At 34.7% G+C, this 19420-nt stretch overlaps 3 protein-coding genes across 4 annotated transcripts in view; all 3 read left to right on the top strand.

Moving 5' to 3' along the window:
• The first annotated feature begins 15 nt into the window (after positions 1–15).
• LOC111718283 (RCC1 and BTB domain-containing protein 1) lies at positions 16–9849 on the top strand. Of its 2 annotated transcripts, none has more exons than XM_023493828.1 (14): positions 16–201; positions 664–803; positions 1861–1980; positions 2232–2276; positions 2772–2899; positions 3209–3386; positions 3756–3864; positions 4231–4337; positions 4746–4883; positions 6148–6300; positions 6381–6507; positions 8622–8746; positions 9180–9296; positions 9516–9849. In XM_023493828.1, the coding sequence occupies exons 1-14, from the start codon at positions 87–89 to the stop codon at positions 9543–9545; spliced, it is 1632 nt and encodes a 543-aa protein (XP_023349596.1). In that variant the 5' UTR covers positions 16–86; the 3' UTR covers positions 9546–9849. The 2 variants fall into 2 exon arrangements, with proteins under 2 accessions (XP_023349596.1, XP_023349597.1); XM_023493829.1 differs by lacking the exon at positions 9516–9849 and adding an exon at positions 8860–8910 and having other exon boundaries at positions 9180–9214.
• A 2377-nt stretch (positions 9850–12226) lies between these two features.
• LOC111718286 (ubiquitin-conjugating enzyme E2-17 kDa) lies at positions 12227–14718 on the top strand. Its single transcript, XM_023493832.1, has 3 exons — positions 12227–12379; positions 12666–12853; positions 14320–14718. Exons 1-3 carry the CDS (start codon positions 12265–12267, stop codon positions 14458–14460), a joined length of 444 nt encoding a protein of 147 aa, XP_023349600.1. The 5' UTR covers positions 12227–12264; the 3' UTR covers positions 14461–14718.
• A 9-nt stretch (positions 14719–14727) lies between these two features.
• The window catches only part of LOC111718287 (importin subunit alpha-7-like), a 10108-nt gene continuing 5415 nt past the window's right edge, over positions 14728–19420 (top strand). The window contains 7 exon segments of the mRNA XM_023493833.1: positions 14728–15146; positions 15870–15986; positions 16085–16227; positions 17035–17143; positions 17435–17632; positions 18154–18276; positions 18931–19032. Coding sequence (XP_023349601.1) covers positions 15081–15146; positions 15870–15986; positions 16085–16227; positions 17035–17143; positions 17435–17632; positions 18154–18276; positions 18931–19032 — 858 coding nt within the window. The 5' untranslated portion in view covers positions 14728–15080.

Here is a 19420-nt window from a genome sequence, read left to right as displayed (position 1 = left end):
CTTGATGTGCATGTTGTATTTAAATATATTTTCAGAGACGTTTCTAGGTTTTATTATTATTACAAAAGTACCGCACGCAGTGTAAAATGTCTAGTGCTCCGCTTGAGGCTCGATTCGGAATGATGGAGTTGAACAACTGGACAATCTTCAGTTTATTAGACAGAGAGTTTGCGGCACAGATTAGGCTCGCGTGTGTCTTTGGTAAGACCCTCTTTTTGGCTTTTCACTTGATATACAGAAACCTGTAATCTTGGAATAAAAAACATATATTATTGAAAACCAGGACAAGGAAAGGACTTGAACCTCCAATCCATTACTGGAGTCCATTATCATCCCTGCCCTTTGTGATTTGATTTGATTTGATTCATAATCTTGTTATTACTGATCAGATCTTTTTGTGGTATCATTCTTTTTAAACGTAAAGTCTTTTAATGTTAACGACTTGTTGGTAAATATATTGATAATTTTTGACTACTGTTCTATATAAGAACTAACTTGTAGAGTTATGCTACAGGAGAGAAAGAAAGAAATTGTCAGAATTCAATACTTTTTTAGCAGGAAAACTACGATATTTTCCACGATTTTGTTTAGAAGGTTATAACCTTTGTGAATCTAACATGTCATTCCTCAAGTGGAGGGTCTGTTAAAGTTCTTGTTGTCTAGGTAACTTAGGAAACGAAGCCCTGTTAGTGACGAGGGATGACGAGGTGTTTGCTCTTGGTTCTAACGGAGCTGGTTGTCTAGGACAAGGAGATATGCATTCATCCCTTCAACCCAAACAAATAGAACCTCTCTGCTACAAGGTGTGTTCTTTCATTTGTGAGGATATATGTTATGGAAACATCATAGATTTAAGTTTTTCAAGCTAATAAAATTTCTCTCTTTTTTCACAATCTTTTGAATTAAAAGTTGAAATAGTAAATTCTTATGAAAAAGTTATGATCAGTAATTATTGTCGTCTTCATTCTTACTTTTGAAGATTTTGAAATTTCTATTTGCTATAATTTGAATAACTGTTATCTAGAAACTAATATTTGAACAAATATCTTAAAACCAGTGCTTAGGATCCGGATCCGTTGGATCCGCAAGATTTTGGCTTCCTGAATCCGGATCCGCAAGGGGTAAAATATCAACCAAAAACTGCAAAAAAAAACTTTTCTTACTCTTAAAACCCTAATCTGAACTTTTGAAACAAAATTCAGTAAATCTTAATGAAATGATCTGGATCCGGATCCGGGACCGGATCCATTTTTTTCCAGTGCGGATCCGGGATCCGTATCCGCATCAAAATTAAAGGGATTCTAAGCACTGCTAGAAATTATGATTTGAACAACTGTTACCTAGAAAGTATAAATTTTAACAAATGTTTTCTCTAAAAGTATAATTTGAACAATTGTTATCTAGAAAGTATAATTTGAACAACTGTTTTGGGAAAGTATAAATTTTAACAACTAATTAGAAAATATAATTGGAACAAATGTTATCTAAAAAGTATAATTTAAAGAACTATTCATCTAGAAAATATTATTTGAACAATTATCTAGAAACTATAATTTGAACAACTGTTATCTGGAAAGTATAATTTGAACAGCTGTTTATCTAGAAACTATAATTTGAACGTTCAAACTTTTATCTGGAAAGTATAATTTGAACAACAGTTATCTATAATTTGAACAACTTATCTATAAAGTATAATTTGAACAACTGTTATTTAGAAAGTATAATTTTAACAAATGTTATCTAGAAACTATAATTTGAACAGCTGTTATCTAGAAAGTATAATTGGAATAAATGTTATCTAGAAATCAGAAGTTAAGCAACTGTTATCCAGAAAGTATAATTTGAACAACTGTTATCTAGAAAGTAGTTGGGTTTGCGTACGGTTCTGGTCCTCATGTACTTGCGTACACTGAGAGTGGTGAGTTGTACTCCTGGGGTCACAACGGATACTGTCAACTAGGAAACGGATCTACCAACCAGGAAATCATGAATATTTTTTTATTTATATTTCTTTAAAAATGTTCAACACCTGACCTAGAACCAAGGACCTCGCCTTAAACGAGCTGTTATGCCCCAGAAATCACCCATAGCCGCGGGTACAGAAAAAATTGATTTTTATTGCGTGGGGACTAAGTCCTTTTTTAAGGTTTTGGGTTGACCGGATGCCATTGTTGTTAAGTCCACTTCTATCCGTTCGACTAGTTTAAAATATTTTATGATTTAAATCCTAGGGTCTTTCACCAACTTTAATACAGAACTCTCTTACAGGAAGAAAGGTAATGTTGTTTAATTACTAAGACAAACAAAACTTTCCTTGAAAAGAAAATATTTGATCTCACTTTAGTCTTAAGATTTTCTTCTTCAATCCTTTTATCTTTAGTTTTCTAGGGACAAATTATAAGACAAATCTAAGCATTGCTCTTTTCATTTATAGTTTTCCATTGATATGGTGTCCCGTGAATCTAGAATTTACTGACTTTTGACATCCTTTCAACTCTTTATAGGTTTTAATTCTTCCTTGTTACCTTCAAACTTTTCTTTTGGGAAAATAGAACCATAGCAGGGGAGGATACAGGGATCTCCTAGGGGTGAACCAACTCAGAATATTCTCTTAATTTTCCATTGCTTCCCCCAATGCTTTAGGGGTAGCAATTTTCCTTTCAACCATTTCTCCACAGCTCTCCCCTGTATCCGCTCCTGAACCAGAGCCGCCATTCCACTCATCTCTCTGATCCCCTAGATACTTCACCATTTAGTTTCCTAATCTCCAGGTTGTATCTGTAGCCTGTGGATCTCATCACTCCATGTGTCTAACATCAGACGGAGATATATTCTCCTGGGGTCAAAATAACTGCGGGCAGATTGGATCAGGGTCCACTACAAACCAATCTACACCCAGGTACAAGCTTCAAACGATAGAATTAGACTGCCTTAGAATTAATAAGATGGATTGGTATTGGAGATAGGAAGGGAAGAAAAGGATTGGGATGGAAATTGGGATGGGAAAGGACTGGACGGGACGGAATGGAATGGGACGGGATGGAATGGGTCGGAATGGGAAGAGAACAGGAACGTGAGGGGACCGAAGGGAACGGAACAGGATGGGATAAAATGGGATTGGTTAAACTGGATGTAATAGAACGGAATGAAACGGACCGGGACGTTCTTGGTTAAACTTGAAATATATCGACCTCTACTGATTGTTCAGGAAAGTAAGCGCTCCTTTTAACGGTCGGAAGGTTATAGCAGTGACCTGTGGACAGACAAGTAGTATGGCAGTATTAGAGAACGGCGAAGTGTATGGCTGGGGATACAACGGGAACGGTCAGCTTGGTTTAGGGAACAATATTAATCAGCTAACTCCTTGTAGGGTTACTGCATTACAGGTAACTGTACTTCTAGCTGCCGGGAAGTGTTTACTTGAATTTGCTATTCTTCTTTAAAAAAGTATTTTTTTATTTTTCACTGCAAAATCATTTCCTTTCGCAATTCAATTGCTCGAATTTTTCTTCATCATTCATTGGAAATCAAATAGCTGTTCGTACGGTCTTATCATACATTACAGTTACACTTTTTATCGTAAAACCAACTTTATGTCAATTTTATGTTAGAGAAATATTGACTGATTCATTCAAATTATGCATAAATATGCTATTTTTCGTGTTTCAACTTAAAAAAATATTTAAAACTACAGTTCCAATTTTTTTGATTTTTAGTTTTGTTTGGACCATACTGTTTTACCATTGGTATCGTAGGGTATTGTAATAACAAGTGTAGTATGTGGATACGCACACACCCTGGCGGTCAGTGACGAGGGAGCTTTATACGCCTGGGGAGCTAATAGTTACGGTCAACTTGGGACAGGTAATAATACACAGTTATATTAGATCATAATTTAAAAATGAAAGTAGTTTCGGTGTAAGGTCAGAAACATTTTTATCTCGATTAAAAGATGTTAAGAGATTAATTCACAATGTCACACATCATAATATTGCAAGGTTTGATTGAACATCGTCTAAACGAATATATTATTTTCGGCTTAGGTACGCTAATAAACAAGATATCACTCTAATTATATTTGTTAGTGCGAAGTTACGACTCTAGATTTTATTTTATGCACGAATCGGGACAAAAAAAATACTATCCAGTTTTATATTAGAATTTTTTTATTTCTCAATGCTCTCAATGGCTTTTCATAAAAGAAGCTATAATGGAAACTGTTATATCTAGGAAACAAAGCGAATAGTTGTACTCCGATCAAGGTCGGAGATGATCTGGGTAGAATAGTTGAAGTAGCAGCAACTCATTACAATCATATATCTGCTGCAATCACACAGGTAACAACAAGGTCGTAAATAGAAATAAATCTAGGGGGCAAATATGTGCCCCCCCACCCTGCCTAGGAGCTCCTGTGGGGGGGGGGGGTAAAATTAAAAATATTTGGCTTCTTGGATATAAAGCATAAAATACTTAAAAGGTACACATTCAGTCCAATTACCTTTAAATACTACTTTATCTTGCATTTAAACAAACTAGCAGGAAAAAACATGTTCCTTTAAAATCTACATTTTATTTTATATTATTTTAGTATTTTTACTAGAGAAAGTAAGACATTTTTGAAAATGAAAAACTGTGCAAAAAAGTAGGATTACAATCGTAATCTATATTTATTTATATTCGCTATGCCTGGCCAAACGGCTGAACCGAATGAAAGACGAACAATTTTTACTAAAATTTGTATTCAGGATTCACGCTGTTACATGTGGGGTCAATGCCGGGGTCAGAGTGTTGTTGGACCAACAGAGACCCCATTCACATCTCTGCATGACGTTTTTGCATGCTTTGCAACCCCTAGTGTCACTTATATCCCAATGGAAACCGAGGTAGATATTTTTATTCTTTTTAACAGTTACAGGGTGGCCAAAATGTACGGATTGTACGGATTGATTTTTTTTTTACCCTAAAATTGTACGGATTGTACGGATTTGTTTTCAAATTGTACGGATTGTACGGATTTTATCCTGGAAAATACACCGTTTTTTTAAATTTTCACTCATTTCAGCAAATTTTTCATGAAAATAAAAAAAAAATTCTCGTCAAAATGAAGTTAGTTTAACTTATTTTCTGCATTCTAAATAATATTAGATTGATTAATGTTTCAATTGACAATCAAAATTCATTCATAATTTTCGAGATATGTCCAAGAAGTGTTTATTTGAGAATATGTTCCATAAGTACTTATTTTATTGCTTATTCAAGAAGATGTTCCAGTATCCTGTACCCAGTATCATGTACCCAGTATCATTTACCCAGTATCCTGTATCCAGTATCCCGTATCCAGTATCCAGTATCCTGTATCCAATATCCAGTATCCAGTATCCAGTATCCTGTATCCAGTATCCTGTATTCTGTATCCTGTATCTACCAGTATCCAGTATCCTGTATCATGTACCCAGTATCCAGTATCCTGTATCCAGTATCATGTATCCTGTATCATGTACCCTGTATCATGTATCCAGTATCCAGTATCATGCACCTAGTATCATGTACCCAGTATTTAGTTTGTATATATGTATGAAGCCAATTTTTTACAGATTGATTCTTGCTGAAGAAGTTATAACCCTCTTACATGAACTGAACACAAAAGACAATGAATGAAAAATTGAATTTTAATGTTTTTTTTTCAAAAATGGGATTTTTTTCGAAAATTGTGCTGATTGTACAGATTTTTTAAAAAAAATGTACGGATCTTTAAAAAAATGTACGAATTGGTTTAAAAAAATGTACGGATTGTACGGATTTTTTAAAAAAAAATTGTACGGATTGTACGGATTGTTTTTCGAAAATTGTACGGATTGTACGGATTTCTTCTGAAAATGTACGGATTTTTGTACGGATGGGTTCAAAAAAGTTTTGGCCACCCTGCAGTTATTTTTTTTCTTATATTTTTGGACACACGCAGATTTAGACGTAAAAAAACATGACATGTTGGGTAAACAATTATTGAATGAAAGTTAAAGATATATTTCTATTTTTCGTCCATTTCACTTTTTCATGGGATTGGAATCTTAATGATAATCAACCATTTTAAGGTCACCCTCACCCACATATCTGCTCTTTAATGTTTTTAACCCGTCTTTATAAAAGGTCACTTCTGGTCCAAGCGTCCACGACAGCCTAAGAATGGCTTTCGACGATTCCACCACATCTGACGTTCAGTTCCTCGTTGACAACAAGAACATTCATGCGCACAAAGCCGTTCTCAAGATTCGTTGTGAACATTTCAGATCCATGTTTCAGGTTAGAATTTCAAATATTTCCCCCCCCCCTCAAACAAAAATTTTTGTTTTTGTTTTAAAGATGAAAAAGTACGTATTTAGGAGCACTGGGAGGAAGGAAGTATAGAAGGATGTATTGATATCCGACACTTTACCTATCCAGTATACAGGGCCTTCCTCAAATACCTTTACACAGACGAGGTGGATCTACCGCCTGAGGATGCTATTGGTAGGTTTAGACTCTTATATTAAGGTGGATTTACCGCCTGAGGATGCTATTGGTAGGGTTACACTCTTAAATTAAGGTGGATTTACCGCCTGAGGATGCTATAGGTAGGTTTACAATCTTATATTGAAATGGATTTACCGCTTGAGGATCAACCTACAGACAAAGTACAACAACCTAAAGGTTGAAATACAATGAAAACAGGGTTGAGCTCCTCCACTTGCCTTAGCTATATGGGATCTAGTAGTTCAGTCCTGGCTTGAATTTTAAGGATTCAGTGTGTATGCCAGTAAAGCATGGATACTAGGGGAAAAATAAAAAGGATGCTTAAAAAGCACTGACAGAATGGGCTACACACCTCCGCTGGGGTTGAATATGTAAATTTTTACCAGGGAAAGTTGAGCCATATATTTTTACCTGTATAATGCCTTATTCTTACTGGGAGACCTTTGAAGTAGCCATTTTTGTTAGTTCCGAGATGCCATCGTTCCATTTTACCAAATGATATCTAAATAAAGACAGGTAAGTATACTGGAATAGTTCTAACCTCATAAAACTGTTTAGATATAAGCTTATATTATTTAACAGTTAAACCAAGCTTGGAATGCATGTTACTCAGGTGGCTTGTGGATTGCTGTAAGCCATGATTCAATCATTTTACCCAGCTTTTTACCACTTATCATTAGGTCTGTTTTGTGGAACCATTCCCGCTAAGATAAGCTCGTAAAACCCCGTACATTAGTTATTGCGCCTTTGGCCTTGTACTCAGACAGAAAATTGGAAATGTATAAATCTCTTCTGAGCTATGGCAACTACTGGGCATTCAAAGATAACATGTTGCTTCGTTAATTTAATATTGAGGCCCTTTGATTCGCAGTGTGGGCAGACATCATATTTAAATCCATATCGGTTTTTGTACCTGTTACCCAATTGAGCATTTCCGCCCCTGACTTGGCATATAGTTTTACTTGATTTAGAGTCATTAACATGGGATTGGAGTTTAAACCTAGTCCAAGGTACAATATTGCTGGGATGGCACATGTTTCCCATACTCTTTTACCCTAGAAACCAGAAGTCGTCCTAAGGACGTCATGAGGACGTCAATAATTACCAGTGGGACGTCCGGCGATGTCATATTTTAGGTGTTGAGGACGTTTAACGCAAGGATTCTTACGTCCTCACGACCTAATTATTGAAGTCAAAACGACTTCACTTTGGACGTCCAAATGACCAAACTTTTGACTTCCAAATGACCAAACTTTTGACGTCCAAATGGCCAAAGTTTTGACGTCCAAATGACCAAAGTTTAAACGTGCAAATGACTAAACTAGTCATTTATTTATCTTACCTTTATACACTGAACACTGAACAGAGCCTAATTTATTCTATTTGTACTGCTACCCTTTAACCCCCCCCCCCCCCCTGGTATTACATTTATACTGTACAACCACGCCAGGGGTCGTCTTTTTGAATGTTCTATTTTTGAACCCTGGATGTAAGCGCACCGGGTGTTGGGATTTTCAGGGACCTGAGTAATCCGAGTCTCAAGGTTGACATCCACCAACCCATCCATCCCCTATTAGGACACAGGTCCAGTGCTGAGGATGGTTTATTTCTTTGTAAAATCATTAATGGCATTTTCAATTATTTGAACTAAGTCTGGCATAAATAATTTGCATTTATATTTCAATTTCGGGTTCATCTAAATTAGCCCACCTGCTACTTATTTTAATATATTATCATACATCTTAAGCTATAACGTTCTGTCCGTTAGCCCTGCAAACTGGGCACATTTTCCACTGTTTTCCCGTACTTATTTTCCATGAGATTTCCCATTAGCAGGTAGCCTGACCTGGCCATATTCAGAATTTTACTTCGTCTATAATCGTTGATATGCTCTTGAAATAACAATTGTATTTCAAGTCTATATATCTTAGGAACCTGATAATGTAAACCTTTCAAACTTAAACTTAGAAATCAGTGTTCAATAGAATATCTGCGACATCAGGTTGCAAACATAAAATGATTGTTTGATCGAAAAGAGAAGTGCGCGTTTCAGATTTGAAGAAAATCTAGAAAAGTTCTAATTATAATTTGAAATATTTTTATTTTTTTAGGTTTACTAGACCTAGCCAATTCCTACTGCGAGCAGCAGTTGAAGAGAAGATGTGAGAGGATTATTAAACAAGGGATTACTGTGGAGAACGTGGCTATGCTTTATGCTACAGCAATCAAATATCAGGTCAGACACATCAAATTTAGATCAGAATTTTACATGTTTTCAATCAACATCCCTAAAATAAACGAAAACAGTCGTATGTGTATTTTAGCGTTAAAATTTGTCCTTTTTCTTAGGGCTAGATTGGAGTGGAGCGAATTACATACATTACACAAAATCAACAGCAGGAAAGGGGTTGAGTTCTCAGCAGATTACATTCTTATTGTTGGTCTTTTGTACATGATCCTCAAGTTTAATGTGGAAACAGCGACTATAATCATGATTGTTTCTTCAAATTCTCTAGACAACGTACAATACAGCTGTATAGTTGGAACCATTTATAATAGCCCAATTTTACTGAATTAAATTGTTATAATAGCCCAATTTTACTGAATTAAATTGTTAATAATTATAATATTTATTTAAGAGTTTTCGTTTATGATTTTTTTTCTTCCAGGCAAAGGAGTTAGAGGAGTTCTGCTTTAAGTTCAGTTTAAACCATATGACAGCAGTCACACAGACAGAAGCGTTTACCAAACTAGACGAGGGCACGGTCAAGGACTTCATAGCCAAGGTACAATTTTTACATTTAGATTTGGTGAAGGAAATGTTGATCTTGATTTTATATTTTATCATTTATATATATATATTATATATTGTTGTTATTATTTTGGATAAAACTTTGATTTAATTTAATTTTGCTATATTATTCTGAGTTTTTTTCATGATTTTGTTTTTTCTAACAATTTTATTGATTTAAATGACACAAACTAAAATTTTGCTGATATTTTAGGCGGCGCAGAGTGGAGCATTCAAATCTTGATGTTAACTCATGGCCGGTTGACCAGTCAGAGATGATTCTTGGGTAGACTGGTCATTGTGTCAGCTCATTGCCAGTTGACCGATCATTAGTGTCTCATGGCATGTTGACCAGTCAGCAGGTTGACCGGTCATTTGTTGACTACGCTATGGATAGCTCAACCTGTTGGGTTCATTGCGTAACCTTAAGTATTTACTCTACGTACTGTATTTACTGTATTCACTATATGTACTTGGGATGTACACAGTACAGTAAATTCATGCAGTTTTTTACAAACAATAAAATCAAATTATAGGAGCTACAAGGACACAGCTAAATTAGTCGTATCGTAAACTATATTTATACCAAATAATTTTCAATCAGGTTTTAAGAACTAAATTATAGGAGCTACAAGGGCACAAAGCTAAACCAATCGTATCGTAAACCAATCGTATACCAAATAACTGTCATTCAGGGTGCAGGGTTTCTATAATATTTTAAATTGTCGCGGACTCTCACAATATATACAGTATGGTACATTAGTTCCATTGTGTAGCTATCAAATATTATATAATCTAATTGCTCATAATTGTTTTTGTCAAATCATCGCACCATTTTTACCATAAATGCTTTATTGCGTATTTTATGCTTCTGAATTTGCCAAATTTGTAACTTTTATCTACTATTAATTGTCAGAATTTGTCTCAAAAATTGTTAAAGTTTAATTGCATTTATCATTTAATATGAGTTGTTGTATTTATAAGAAACCCGTTACCAAATTTGTGATTATCACAAATAAAATTTTAACCAATATAGAATCCTAGCTGTTTGAAAACCTTTGACCTTATTCCTCCTGTATTAAAATTCTACACGATTTAAATTTATTATCATTATCATTGGATTTGTTTATTTATAGTGTGTTAAATTTTAAGATTGTATTTAGATTAATAACTTGTCAAGACTAATGTTAAATAGGTTTAATTAAAAATAATGTTGTAAACTTAAAATAAAATGGATAATTTTTTTTTAACAATAAAATTATTTGTATTTAAATTTTTTCTTTTGATTCAAACATATAGCTTCTCAATAGCACGAATAGCACTGGGTTTGCAACGAAAAAATATAATCGTTTCGCGAACATTTTCACATTTTTTCGTATTTCGTTCGATTTCGAAAATTTTTTCGCTTGTTTCACGAAGATTCGCGAAAAAACTGCGAAATAAGAAATACGAAAATTTCGCAAAATAATTCAGAACTGAAAAGACAAAATACAGCGTCCATACCTATGGTTATTGCGAACATATTTTTCGTGACATTTTTCTTTCGCGAAATTTCGCTTCTTTATCGAATTTTTCGCTATTATCATTTTCGCAAAAAAGTTTGCCGAAAGAAAATTTTCGCATTTTTTCGTGAAACATTTCGTTCGCCGTAAACTGCACTTCTAGGGAAAACAGGCAAAATATCTAGTTTAATCAGTCTTCAAAGTTCATTCATTAACTTTGACCCTAATAAAGTTCTTTGCATGTAACAAAAGTTCACGCCGGCCCCAATTACTTATTTATCAATGCTAGTTTTTACTTTTGTGCCCCCCCCCCCCCTGTAAAAACTCCTAGCGTACCAGGCCTAGCCGAGTCGGCCGAGACTACCACAATAAGGATATTAGCTGCTGCACTGTTTTAAATGGTTAATAACCTTTATAAGCCTCATTCGGCCAATGAATAATTATGGAAATGATGCAGAGGTTTAAAATTACAAAACTGTCGTGTATCAATTGTAAGAAAAAAATAACTGAAGGCAAGCAAATCTCTAAAGTTAATTTTTTTTGTTTTGTGTTCCTATAAATATGAAATAATTAGATCGCTTTTATTCCCCAATGATCTGAATTTGTCCGAAAAAATAATTTTTATTACGTATTCCCAACTGTTCAACGAAAAGACGACATTTAGGAGGAAACTTGGAGAAAGGAGGGACGGGTGAGAGACTGGTCATTGCTCCAGCTGCATCAAATCCTCACATTTCGGAGGAATTCTAGTATAGTTTTAAGTCCTCTACAGCGTATTGTTGAAGACTTATGTGATCTTGTTTGTCATAAATGCGTTATTTTTCTAAAATTTCCTTGATTTTGATAGTGTTTAAGGTGAAAAAGGCCTCTTGCTAAGTAGGACAGTAGGTTATCAGCTGAATACGGAACATGGTAGAGTTGAAAGCAAGCCTCCCAATTTCGGGCTTTTTACTCATCGTTACTGGCATAATTATGAAGCTCTTATGACGAATCATCATAATAGGTTATTCTTGTGTGGGTAAAAAATATTATATTTCAAATTTTTTCCACAAATATTTTTGGAAATAAAATCGGGGTCTGTTCTAGAAAACGATTTTAGGATTCTCCCCCCCCTCCTATCAATTTTTTACATAGCCACTATAGCTCAGCAAAATTATTATTTTTTTTAGGGTAAGGTTAGGTTAAGACAATTTCTGGGCCGAGCGCCGCGGCCACATGACCAATGTATTTCATAGGAGATCCATGTATAAAATTGATAGCTAATTAATTTAGAAGATGGGCGCGAAGCGCCCTCTAAGGCTAGAAAGAAGGGCGCGAAGCGCCTTGAATTTCTAATCTAATTAAATCTATGATTGAATTCATGTTATCATTGTTAATTTCGGCACACACGTTGACAAATTGTCTTTATTGTATTATTGAAAAATATTCGTTATCCTAAAATTTTCAGATAAAGTAATTAAAATGGCTCTTAAACGAATCAACAAAGAACTGAAAGATATTGCAAATGATCCTCCTGCTCAGTGCTCAGCTGGACCTGTCGGAGACGATCCATTCCACTGGCAAGCAACCATCCTAGGTAATAATCCTCAATTTATAACTCATCAAAATGTGCTTTATTGAGAAAATAAAAAACTTAAAAGACGATTTTTCCCGATTCAGCTTTTTATATTTATTATTTAAAAACCATTTATTTTTCCTAATTTAGCGAAGAAAACCATTAGAAAATTTAATATGTATAATTTCTAAGGGAAAAAAAAATATTTTTAAAGTGGGAGGGGGGGAGAAAAAAAATGTCTAGAAAATATACACTCCAGATTTATTTGTAAGAAGCGAATCAGATTTTAAACTTTTTTTTGTTATAGGTCCTTCAGAATCCCCGTTCGAGGGTGGAGTATTCTTCCTCAACATTCACTTCCCGACGGACTACCCCTTCAAGCCTCCAAAGTTTGCGTTTACTACGCGTATCTATCATCCTAATATAAACAGTAACGGTGCGATCTGTTTAGATATTCTCAGGTCTCAGTGGTCCCCAGCTCTCACTGTCTCAAAGGTAATATACAAATTTTATTTAGTGCCCTTATTGGCCATGAGAAGGGGGGGGGAATAATTATTGGGGGATTATCATTGTCTTCCCCCCTCCCCTCAAGTGAACGAAAGAAGAGGGAGGGGGTTCAACGTTCTGACGAACTGAAATATGGGACCTAAATTGTTTTCTTTCATATTTTGATTCTCCAATCCGCCCCCCCCCCAAAAAAAAAAAAGAATAAATCCACAAGACTTAGCATTTTTCTTCATTACTAAGTCAAGTGAAATAAAATCTCTTAAGATTGCACTTGTGTTAAAGAAACGAGATTATTTTTAAGGAAAATCATTACTCCACTGATTTTTAAATTAATATTATACACCTGATTAGCTTTAACCTAATGTTTGGGACAAATATTTTTTATTGGGGGGGGAATTGCATGATTCTTGACAGGTAGAGTATAAGTTAAGGCCGAAGGAAAATAACAGGGGTTACTATCTCATCTTTCTTTTTTCCCCAAAGCCTCAAAAATCTTTCCAAATTATGGTGAAATGTGTTACCCCAAAATATCTTCAGGGTGAGTCAAAAATAAGTGTGATTAGTGGCGCCAGTGCTAAATTGTTATACCTTTTTTTGTGCAAATTTTTAATTTTTTTTGGTATTCCAATGGCCCCAAAAAAATCCGCGAACCTTTTTTCTCTCAAAATAAAAAGTTAAGAAAAGCAAAAAATGTGTATATAAATTAGTTCAATCGAAATCTAAAACTATATAAAGATTGAATCATAGAAAATTCGCAATATTGTAACGAGAAAATTTGCTATTTGAAGTTCTAACCTAATTTTTAATAATAATTTAATAATAATTTTTAAGGAAAATTTGTTTTTCGATGGCTCATCAGGTTTAAATTGGACAGCGTATATTTAAAATTTTAGAATATACTAAGAAGAAAGGAACTAGACAAATCAAACTTTTCCTTTAAAATTAGACCAGAACTGAAAATTGCAAATTTTCTTTTTACAATTTTGCGAATTTTCTGTGATTTTAAATAATTCATATACACATTTTTGCATTTCTGATCTTTTGATTTTGAGAGAAAAAAGGGTTCGTGGATTTTTTTTTAGTCATTGGAATACCGAAAACAACAAAAAATTTCAAAAAATATTGAGAAAAAAAAAACAAAATACAGGCGAGTTGCACAAAAAGGTACTATATTGCACCAGGCGCCGCTGATCAAACTTTTTTTTTACTCACCCTGTATATTAAAAAAAAGGTCAAAATGTCTAAAAGAAAAAGAATTTGCTACGATTTGTTTTATCTAGGTTTTTTTTTCATAAGTGGTCTGATACTTTTCCTTTTTTTAAAAAAAAAAGTCATTTTCCATAATAAATAATATATTTTGAAAGTTGTTTTTTGGAAAGTTGTAAATTGTGTAGTTGTTTAAGTTTCATAAAGTGTTTTTGGTTGTTGTTGTTGTTATTGCGATTGTTATCCAGGTGTTGTTGTCTATCTGCTCCCTACTCTGTGACCCCAACCCCGACGACCCCCTCGTCCCTGAGATCGCCAGGCTATACAAGACGGACATGAACAAGTACAACGACTGCGCAAAGGAGTGGACAAGAAAATACGCCATGTGATCTAGCTTCGTTAAACACTAGCTTAATTCATCCTTCGCTGTCCTTGGAAGACGATATTAAACATTTAATTCAATATTCAGATTAAAGATTAGGTGGTAATACGGTACACTTAGTTTTCTAAAACCTCTTTCCGGTTCAATTATAGGCTTTTATTGAATTCAGTCGTATTCTAGACGAGTTACTTTATCAACTAATATACATTACATCTAGTACTTAGGATGATATGAGTACTATACTTCATTTAATCAGCAGGAATGGGGACAGGGGGCCCAGGTGGGGGGGGGGGCACTTTTTCGAAATTATCTGATTTTTGACTAAGATATTGTTAACATGCGTTAAGGGCGTTTTCTTGTAATTTAAAGACACCATAAGAGTGATTTTGCTGATTCTTTTAGTTTAACTAATGATTTGGGTACTTGGGTAGGGTTTCCTTAGGATGGGAAAGACTTGAATTTACTCCTAATTATGATAATTCCAGACAGCTTGCTCTCATGGTGTTCTAGTATTTGTATTTATCTCTCCTCAATCTACTTCTCCTTGTCCTTCTCCTCTCACCCTCCTCCTTCTCCTAGTTCAGTGTTCGTGACCAAAACTAATTCTCGTCAAGTTATCATGTAATAATGTCATTTATTTCAGGCAAAATGTCGCAGCCGAACGCTCATAAACATGCTCGCTATAAAAACCAGGAAAATTATTTGACAATGCATAAAATAACAAATATTGTTTATGTACTCTGTAACCTCTAAAATAAAACAAGTGTTTAAACGGGTGCATATTTAGGTTACTTTACAGCATACAGATCGAGAGTTAAGATGTATTACTAACTATAGAAGGATGTACACAGGATTTAGAAAAGGAGTCAACAAAAATAATACATACTACTTATAAATGATAAATCGGCTTTAATTCAATATGTTTACTTTGTCTAGATCCTGGAAAATAGTCTAATATCTACACTGTCGTGGTTTTATTTTATTTTTGAATCTCCATTTTCTTACTACGTGTATATTTATCAAATTGATCATTTAGAAATTTGAGGTCAATTCATAGATATTCAGATGTTACTAACTCATATTTCTTTCAACATACACCCCCGTCCCCCTCAAATATCATAAATATTCTTTCAATTTGAACTCAGAAGTTTTAAAAAATATGAATAAATCCTTAATCCGGATCCAAAGGGCATAATGCCAACCAAAACCTGTTAAATATTTACTGTTTGATCTCAAATACAAATCTCAATTGTTTACTAATGAGCTATTATTAAAACTTCGTAATCTTTGAATGGGTTATTAAGCAAAAGCATAAAAATTTGCGACAAGTAAGAAATTTTAATATTTTTAATCTGTTAAATGGATCCTGATCACTGTCTTTGAGAAACGTTGTTAAATAAGTTTTTGTTGGTGCAGGGTATGGATGTGCAGGAGATGAGGCGGATCAGGGAGGAGGAGGGGATCCAGCTCAGGAAACAGAAGAGGGAGCAACAGCTCTTCAAGCGGAGAAACGTCGGGACGGAGAATGTTCAGGTTTAGATTGGATCAATCATTTAAGACTACTTGGGTTTAGTTACGCATTATTTAAATGGTTCGGAACTGACCTAATTTGTTTTGATTAATTTGTGAAGGATGATAATGTGAGTAGTAGTGGAATGGAGCCTGACCAGCCTGCTGTAATTGCAATGTTGCACGGTGTCATCTCGCCGGAGATGGTTCAAGACCTCTACAGTAACGAGGTTCAAAAGCAGCTGGAAGCTACGCAAAAATTTAGGTAAATAAATAGTAAATATAGAATTCAAGGCACAGGGTTATTTTGATTGCCCAGAGCCGAAATCTTCTCATCCGTACTGTTAACAAACATGGGACGTCCCCTACTGTGAACGTCATAAATACATCCGTAACGCGATCTTGATATCAAAATTAAAGTGATTAATTCGGTTTGAATTTAACGATTACGTCATCTTTTATCTAGAATCTTCTGAAATATATATGATAAGAAGTAATGTTGTGTAACTTGAACATTGTCGATCTAATATTATAATATCTTTTTTCTTTCTTGAATCTATGTTTGCAATATATTTATTGTACGTGAAGGAAAGCGGGAAAATATTTAGCGTACACTGTACATAGAAGCAACTTGGCGAATTAATTAATAATCCGGTTTCGCATGAATACGTGTAATCCAAGATCCGGATCAATCCAGATCTAAGTGTCAAAACATCAACCATAACATCGGGTGAAAACGTGCTCTTGCAAAAACACTTTAATGGGAACTAACTAAGGGGGGGGGGTGAGCTCTGAACCAATTACAAAAGTTAAAAAGAAAGACGACAATTTCGGAAATTTGTTTTTGATGAAGAGAATTATTAAGACTATTTTTTTGTTTTTTAACGGGACGGATACAGGATCCGCATCCGCATCAAAATGAAATTGATCCTGGACATTGGTTATATTTGAAAAAATTTAATTTTTTGATATCCTGGATAGTGGATAACGGTTTGTAAGATTAGCTAAACTCTCCTCTCTTACTTCTTAAGATTTCTATTATCTTACCCATCATAATTCATTTAATATTTAGAAAACTGCTATCTCGTGAGCCGAACCCTCCTATAGATGAGGTTATACAGACAGGGATAATTCCAAGATTCGTAGAGTTTCTCAGAACTACGGACAATTCTATGCTCCAGGTAAAGGTTTCCAATAAATGTCAAAACGGAAGAACCAATCGGGTCCAACTTTTGTATAGCAACCCACATGACCTAATTATTATTTATTAAATGGTCAATTTTAACCGGAAAAAATGTCGCCTTGTTTTGAAAATGCCTTTATAGTTTGAATAGATAAATCCGCGAAATTTGTTTTAAAAGCAGGCGACTTTCAAAGCACAATATAGTAGCTAAGATTGTAATAGAAAATTTTACTCAATAATTCTAGTATTTTTGTATTTTAATTATTATTCTTTTACATTTACTTTATAGTTTGAATCTGCTTGGGCCTTGACAAATATTGCCTCCGGAACTAGTATGCAGACCCGGAAGGTTATTGAGGCCGGTGCAGTTCCCATCTTCGTCTCTCTTCTGCTCTCGGAGCAGGAGGACGTCCAGGAGCAAGCTATCTGGGCTCTAGGAAACATTGCTGGAGATTCTCCGGACTGCAGAAACTACGTGTTGGATCAGGTTTGAATATTTTAATGTCTTTCAAGTGAAAGGGACTGTAAGCGTAATTTCAAGTAACCTTCCAAAGTTGCATGTCTGATTCATAACGGTTCCTGTTAAACCTTTGTCCGGACGATGAGGTAGATACCCTCATTTGTATAGCTGAAGATTGAGTGCCGGGAGACTCGAGGTTATTGTGTACACTGTACTCTCTGTGCTAGTGTACACTCGCACGGTTTTCTGGCAATTAATTTACCGCAATATAAAAAATATCTACGAATCCTTGATCAAACAAAGTTTTAAATTTTTAAAGTTGTAAATCGACATGCAACTCTACTAATGGAATGTCACTAGAAATTACGGTTACAGCTTACAGTCCCTTCAAATGTAAATTATAACAGAATTTTGACCTCTTCTTCTTTAGTTGTAAGAATTCTTAATTTTCAATCTTTATACCGACAGTTTCATTCAGTTAAATAATACATTCTAATCCTTTTTACGAGAACTTTCCGTCTGTATTCTGTATTGTTTATCTAAACTAGGGTATCCTTGAACCTCTTCTAATCCTCCTGACGAAAACTAACCGTCTATCGATGACGAGGAATGCAGTCTGGGCACTCTCAAACCTTTGTAGAGGGAAAAATCCACCTCCAGACTTTACCAAGGTATATCGTGGAAAAGTTGGCACATCAAACTGTAAAAAAACTATTGATATATGTCAACCACTAATATTTTAAGTTAGGATCCCAGCTTATCACTCAAAGATATTCCTGACAGAGAATTATCGGTTCACTGTAAAGTGTTTATTAAGAAAGCTGTGGGTTTTTTAGTGATTTTTTTGCGGATTAGCTTAGAACTAGGGTTTCCACTGAAAGCTAATTTTTCCTAAACTTACGCAATTTTGTGTGCTGTTTGCGCGGAATTGAGCAGCTTTGTGAAAATATTTTTTTTCGGTGGAACCCCTAGTTCTAAGTATCAAAAATCCCAAGAAATTGGCAACAACAAAAAACGTGATTTTCTGCGTGAACATTATACAGATATTTTCGCCGGATTAACCATGATAATTCGATGATCGCACACGTCGACTCCTATTTAAATAATCGTAATTGAATGATAATATCAGTCAGGTATTTGCTGCTCTTGGAGTATCTAATATGTATGCTCCTGTTCAACAATATTAATGTCTAGGTATCTCCTTCTCTAGGAGTATCTAATATCTATGCTCCTGTTCAATAATAATATTGTCTAGGTATCTCCTGCTCTAGGAGTATTATCTTGTCTCCTGTTCAACAATGAATGATAATGATAATATTGTCTAGGTATCTCCTGCTCTAGGAGTACTATCCAGTCTCCTGTTCAACAATGAATAATAGTAATATTGTCTAGGTATCTCCTGCTCTAGCACTACTATCCAGTCTCCTGTTCAACAATGAATAATAATAATATTGTCTAGGTATCTCCTGCTCTAGCACTACTATCCAGTCTCCTTTTTAACAATGAATAATAATAATATTGTCTAGGTATCTCCTGCTCTAGGAGTACTATCCAGTCTCCTGTTCAACAATGAATAATAGTAATATTGTCTAGGTATCTCCTGCTCTAGCACTACTATCCAGTCTCCTGTTCAACAATGAATAATAATAATATTGTCTAGGTATCTCCTGCTCTAGCACTACTATCCAGTCTCCTTTTTAACAATGAATAATAATAATATTGTCTAGGTATCTCCTGCTCTAGCACTACTATCCAGTCTCCTGTTCAACAATGAATAATAATAATATTGTCTAGGTATCTCCTGCTCTAGGAGTA

This window comes from Eurytemora carolleeae, unplaced genomic scaffold (genome assembly GCF_000591075.1).
Source record: "Eurytemora carolleeae unplaced genomic scaffold, Eaff_2.0 scaffold36, whole genome shotgun sequence".
Lineage (NCBI taxonomy): Eukaryota > Metazoa > Arthropoda > Copepoda > Calanoida > Temoridae > Eurytemora > Eurytemora carolleeae.
This window is presented reverse-complemented; position numbering and strand designations above follow the sequence as displayed.

What these genes read in the sequence shown, in the direction of transcription:
- LOC111718283 (XM_023493828.1), top strand. Translation starts at nt 87, where the DNA reads ATGTCTAGTGCTCCGCTTGAGGCTCGATTCGGAATGATGGAGTTGAAC. An exon ending in TATCTGCTGCAATCACACAG is followed by an intron (nt 4,338 to 4,745) that starts GTAACAACAAGG and finishes ATTTGTATTCAG; the next exon opens with GATTCACGCTGTTACATGTG. An exon ending in ATTTCAGATCCATGTTTCAG is followed by an intron (nt 6,301 to 6,380) that starts GTTAGAATTTCA and finishes GTACGTATTTAG; the next exon opens with GAGCACTGGGAGGAAGGAAG.
- LOC111718286 (XM_023493832.1), top strand. Translation starts at nt 12,265, where the DNA reads ATGGCTCTTAAACGAATCAACAAAGAACTGAAAGATATTGCAAATGAT. An exon ending in CTGGCAAGCAACCATCCTAG is followed by an intron (nt 12,380 to 12,665) that starts GTAATAATCCTC and finishes TTTTTGTTATAG; the next exon opens with GTCCTTCAGAATCCCCGTTC. An exon ending in CAGCTCTCACTGTCTCAAAG is followed by an intron (nt 12,854 to 14,319) that starts GTAATATACAAA and finishes ATTGTTATCCAG; the next exon opens with GTGTTGTTGTCTATCTGCTC.